This window comes from Eriocheir sinensis, chromosome 37, assembly GCF_024679095.1.
Source record: "Eriocheir sinensis breed Jianghai 21 chromosome 37, ASM2467909v1, whole genome shotgun sequence".
NCBI lineage: Eukaryota > Metazoa > Arthropoda > Malacostraca > Decapoda > Varunidae > Eriocheir > Eriocheir sinensis.
The window spans coordinates 12,676,571-12,681,570 of record NC_066545.1 but is presented as its reverse complement, the minus strand read 5'-3'; the positions used below and the strand labels follow the sequence as shown (position 1 = coordinate 12,681,570).

Sequence of the window (5,000 nt, the reverse complement as noted above, 5' to 3'; positions counted from 1 at the left end):
GAAAGAAGGAAAGATTTAAGTGAGAAAAGACTTGAAAATAAAGGAAAAAGACGTTGAGAGAGAGAGAGAGAGAGAGAGAGAGAATTAGTGAAGGGTGAATGAAGGACACACAGAGAGAGAGACGCCAATTACGAGATTCGTGCTTCTGAATATTTCACATTAATTGGCTCCAAGTGAACGCGTTAATCTCTCTCTCTCTCTCTCTCTCTCTCTCTCTCTGTATGTATGTATGTATGTATGTATGTATGTGTTATTATTATTATTTTTATCATTATTATTTGTATCATTATTCCTACTTACCTTCCACCAACGAAAACAAAAACAAACAAAAAAATCTACAATGAAAAAAAAAAAACCGGTGAACATGAAAATCAAAACAAAACAAAATAAAAAATAATGGACCAAAACAACAACAACAACAATGAAAACAACAATAACAATAACATCATGACGTCACCGTATCGGAACGAAAAAAAAAAAAAAAAAAAAAAAAAAAAAATCGAACCCGCGAAAATCGAAACAAAAATCAACAATAACAACAACAATGACGTCACGCCCCTCAGAGGACATACACACTGTCCCTGAGGGGGGGGTGGACGCCCTTCTGGGGGGGCGCCGCGGGGGTGTGGGGGGCGCGGGAGGGGGGCGGGGCTGCCATCACGCGCATCAACGGACACACCATGGCCCTCCCCTCCCCCCCTTCCCCCATCCCCTCTACCTCCACCCAACCCCCCGAACCCCCCCACCCTCGCCCCCCTCTTCCCCCCACTGGTCAGCCTGAGGTGGGTTCGGTTTTAGGTTCGAGTTCGGCTTCGGTTTGGTTCGGTTTGGTTCTCTCTCTCTCTCTCTCTCTCTCAACATCTACGTCTATGTTTGCATCGTTCTATCTATGTTTTCTAATGGGTAACTTAGTATTTTTTATTATTTTTTATTTTTTAAAGATTTATCTCCTGGTACCACTAGGGGAACGGTCCCTTGTCCGAAGACAAGAGGGAAAAGATTGCTCCCTCCCTGCACGAGGGAGCACGGGCCTTAGCCAAAGGCCGACAGACCGACTCCATCGGCGATCGAAATCTAGCCGACCAAGTCGGTCTGTCGACGAGGACTGGCGTGTCAATCTTTATCTATCTATCTGTATATTTGTCTTGCTATATCTTCGTCTATCCATCTATATCTATTCAATTCTTCAAGGTTTTATTTTGTGTTCCCCTTGATTTATATTATTTTCTTATATTTCCTCATTTCATAACCTTTTTCCATATTTATTACTCCGCGTTCTTTTTACATTCATAATTTTAGAAGTCTTTACGCGTTTCCTGCCCTTGTCTCTAATTTAATTCATTACATCTGTCTTATTTTTTACTCCTGGTTCTCCTAAAACTTTTAATATCATAACCACTATACATATTTCCTGCTCCGCGTTCTCTTTAAATTCATAGTATTAAAAGTCTCTCTATCCACTTCTTGCACCTCGCTTTCTCTCAATTCCTAATATCCTAAGTCTTTCCATTAAATTATATACTTTCCTCCTAAAACTTTTAATATCATAACCGTTATACATATTTCCTGCTCCTCGTTCTCTTTAAATTCATAGTATTAAAAGTCTCTCTATCCATTTCTTGCCCCTCGCTCTCTCTCAATTCCCAATATCCTAAGTCTGTCCATTAAATTATATACTTTCCTCCTAAAACTTTTAATATCATAACCGCTATATATATTTCTTGTTCCTCGTTCTCTTTAAATTCATAGTATTAAAAGTCTCTCTCCCCACTTCTTGCCCCTCGCTCTCTCTCACTTCCCAATATCCTAAGTCTTTCCATTAAATTATATACTTTCCACCTAAAACTTTTAATATCATAACCGTTATACATATTTCCTGCTCCTCGTTCTCTTTAAATTCATAGTATTAAAAATCTCTCTACCTATTACTTGCACCTCGCTTTCTCTCAATTCCTAATATCCAAGTCTTTCCATTAAATTTTATGCTTGTCTCCTAAAACCAATATCAGGATCGCCTTTCCACATTTACTACTTCTATTCATGTTCTCAAGTCCATAATATCAATACCACTATTAATATCTTTCTTACGTTCATGAGGTTCTTGCAAACTCTATTCAATGCACTTTCTCTCTCTCTCTCTCTCTCTCTCTCTCTCTCTCTCTCTCTCTCTCTCTCTCTCTCTCTCTCTCTCTCTCTCTCTCAAATTTTAAAGGGGTGACTAAAGTATAAATATTCTCTTCGGTTTTCTATTCACGTTTTCTTTTGTCTTTTAATGGGTGACTGAGACGAAATTATCCGCCAGGTGGTGCTTAGCTTTTTTTGTATTGATTTATATTGAGCTGTTTTTCTTTACCTCGGTGTATTTTAAGGGATGACTAATGCTTTTTTTTTGTTTGCTTGTATGATCATGAGGTGACTTAACGTATTTTCTTTTCGTGTGTGTGTGTGTGTGTGTGTGTGTGTGTGTGTGTGTGTGTGTGTGTGTGTGTGTGTGTTCATGGGGTAAATTTGATTAACTTCCTCTTCTTCTATATCTCTCATTATGTTACTGTTGTATGGGTGACTTTATGGGAAAACTGATATGTATTACTTATTTATTCCTATGTTTTTTGAGACTTAGTGATTCTATTCATCGTTATGCATTTATGAGGTGACTACTAACATATTCTTTCTTCTTAATATTTTCTTTTCCTTCTATTTCTATTTGTATTTATCTATCGTATTTATATTATATTTCTTTCTTTCATATATACATTAATGGAGTGTTTAATTAAGTGACTGTACGATATTTTTTCTACTTTACATATTTAGGTTAACTAATTAATTTTTTTTACATATTTATTTAACTTGTTCTGTGTTTTGAATTTCGTTTTATTTATTGATTTATTTGTTTATTCATTTACTTCATTTACTTCTATTAATTCATCGTTTTTCTTTATAAAGGTTTAGGAACTTTTTTTTGTGGCTCAGGCAACGTATCTTTTTCTTTTTTATCCTTACTTAGTTTACTTTTCTTTCTTTCATTCTTTCTTTCTTCCTTTCATCCATTCTTTCTTTCTTTCTTTACTTTGTTGTGACTCTTTCTTTGTCATTCATTCTTTCTTTCATTCATTCTTTCTTTCTTTATTTTGTTGTTATTCTTTCTTTCTGTCATTCATTCATTCTTTCTTTCCTTCATCCATTCTTTCTTTCTTTACTTTGTTGTGCTTCTTTCTTTCTTTGTCATTCATTCTTTCTTTCTTTCATCCATTCTTTCTTTCTTTACTTTGTTGTGATTCTTTCTTTCTTTGTCATTCATTCTTTCTTTAATTGTCATTCTTTCTTTCTTTCCTTTTTTGTGATTCTCTGTCATTCATTCTTTCTTTCTCATCCATTCTTTCTTTACTTTGTTGTGATTCTTTCTTTCTCTCATTCATTCTTTCTTTCTTTCTTTGCTTATTCACTTACTTAATTGACCTCCTTCCTTTACGTTCCTCTCTCTATAAGGCTTAGTAACAAGTTTATATTTTTCCTCCGTCAGGGCGAACTCGCGGTGCCTCGGGACGGCAAGTCAAGGCGTCGCTACAGAAGCCGCTCTCTCTCGCAGTCCTCCACCGACTCCTACTCCACCTGTAAGTACCGCCTCCACCTCCTCCACCTGCTGCCTCCCTCCGCATTGCCCACCCCCTTCCCCTTGTGCCCCTCTCCCTCCACTTATCTGGTTCTCTTCCCTCCACTTCCACCTCCACCTTGCTACTTCCCTTTCTATCTGCTTCTTCTGCGTCTAAACTTCCACCTCTTCCTCCACAAACTGCTTCACTCCACTTTCCCCCATCTACCTGCTTCTGTTTCCCTTCCCTCCACCACCTTCTGCTTCTTGTTCACCCCTATCTACCCCTTCCTACCTTTCCTTCCTCCTTCCTCCTCCTAGTTCTTCCTTCCCTCTACACCTCCTTCATTTCTTCACCTTTCTCTACCCCTTCCTACCTTCCCCTCCTTCCTCTTCCCCTCTCCTCCTTCTGCTTGCCTCCTCCCCTTTCCTTTTACCTGCTTCTTCCTTTTCCCTCCACTTCTACCGCCTTCATCTGCTACTTCACTTCTCTCCCCACCCTCTCTCCCCCTTCTTCTATTCCTCCATCTTCTTCTCTACCTTCTATGTTACCTTTCTTCACGCTGGTATGGGTTTTTAATGACCTTTTTGATAATCTTTTTTTTTTCCCTCCCTTTCCCTCCCTCCACACACCTTTCTTTTCATCCGTCCTTTCCCTCCTCTCTCTCTTTTTTTTAGTCTTGTCAAATATTTCTGTGTGTATGTAATTAAAGCTCCTCCTCCTCCTCCTCCTCCTCCTCCTCCTCCTCCTCCTCCTTCTCTTCTTTTTCCTCGCTCTCTTCCTCCTCTTCCTTTTCTTCCTCCATCTCCCCTTTATCCTTTTTCCCTTCTTTTTCTTCCTCCTTCTCCTCTTCTTCCATTCCTTGTCCTCTTCCTCCTATTCCTTTTCTTTGTCTATCACCTTCTTCCCCTCTTCTTTCTTTTTCTTCCTCGTCTTCTTCCTCCACCTCCCCTTTATACTTCTTCCCTTCTTTTTCTTCCTCCATGTCCTTCTCTTCTTCCTCCATGTCCTTCTCTTCTTCCTCCATGTCCTTCTCCTCCTCTTCCTCCATCTCCTTCTCCTCCTCTTCCTCCATCTCCTCCTCCTCTGCCATTACCTGTCCTCTTCCTCCTATTCCTTTCTTTCGCCCATCACCTTCCTCCCATCTTCTTTCTTTTCTCTTCCTCCTCCTCTTCCTCCTCTTCCTCTTCTTCCTCCATCTCCCCTTTATCCTTCTTTCCTTCTTATAATAAATCGCTTGAGTATGCATTTTCTTGTCCTTTTTCCTTCTCCTCCCTTTTTCCTCTTTTATTCTCTTCCTTCCTCTCCTCCTTCCTCCATTTATCATCCGCTTCGCTTGTTCCCCCATTCCGTGTATTATATTTGTGTTTATTATCGCTTTTGTGTCTGTTTGTCCGCTTGTTCCTCATC

The 5,000-nt window shown here is 39.3% G+C and overlaps 2 protein-coding genes across 5 annotated transcripts in view; one reads left to right on the top strand and one right to left on the bottom strand.

The window, feature by feature from the left end:
* The window catches only part of LOC127008262 (adenosylhomocysteinase-like 1), a 187,760-nt gene that overhangs the window by 56,548 nt on the left and 126,212 nt on the right, over positions 1–5,000 (top strand). For all 3 annotated transcript variants that reach the window (XM_050880040.1, XM_050880036.1, XM_050880035.1), the window contains one exon: positions 3,521–3,611. In XM_050880040.1, the coding sequence (XP_050735997.1) occupies positions 3,521–3,611 (91 nt within the window). The remainder of the gene's footprint in view (positions 1–3,520; positions 3,612–5,000) is intronic.
* The window catches only part of LOC127008265 (required for excision 1-B domain-containing protein-like), a 91,475-nt gene that overhangs the window by 70,869 nt on the left and 15,606 nt on the right, over positions 1–5,000 (bottom strand). The gene's annotated exons all lie outside the window — the stretch shown is intronic.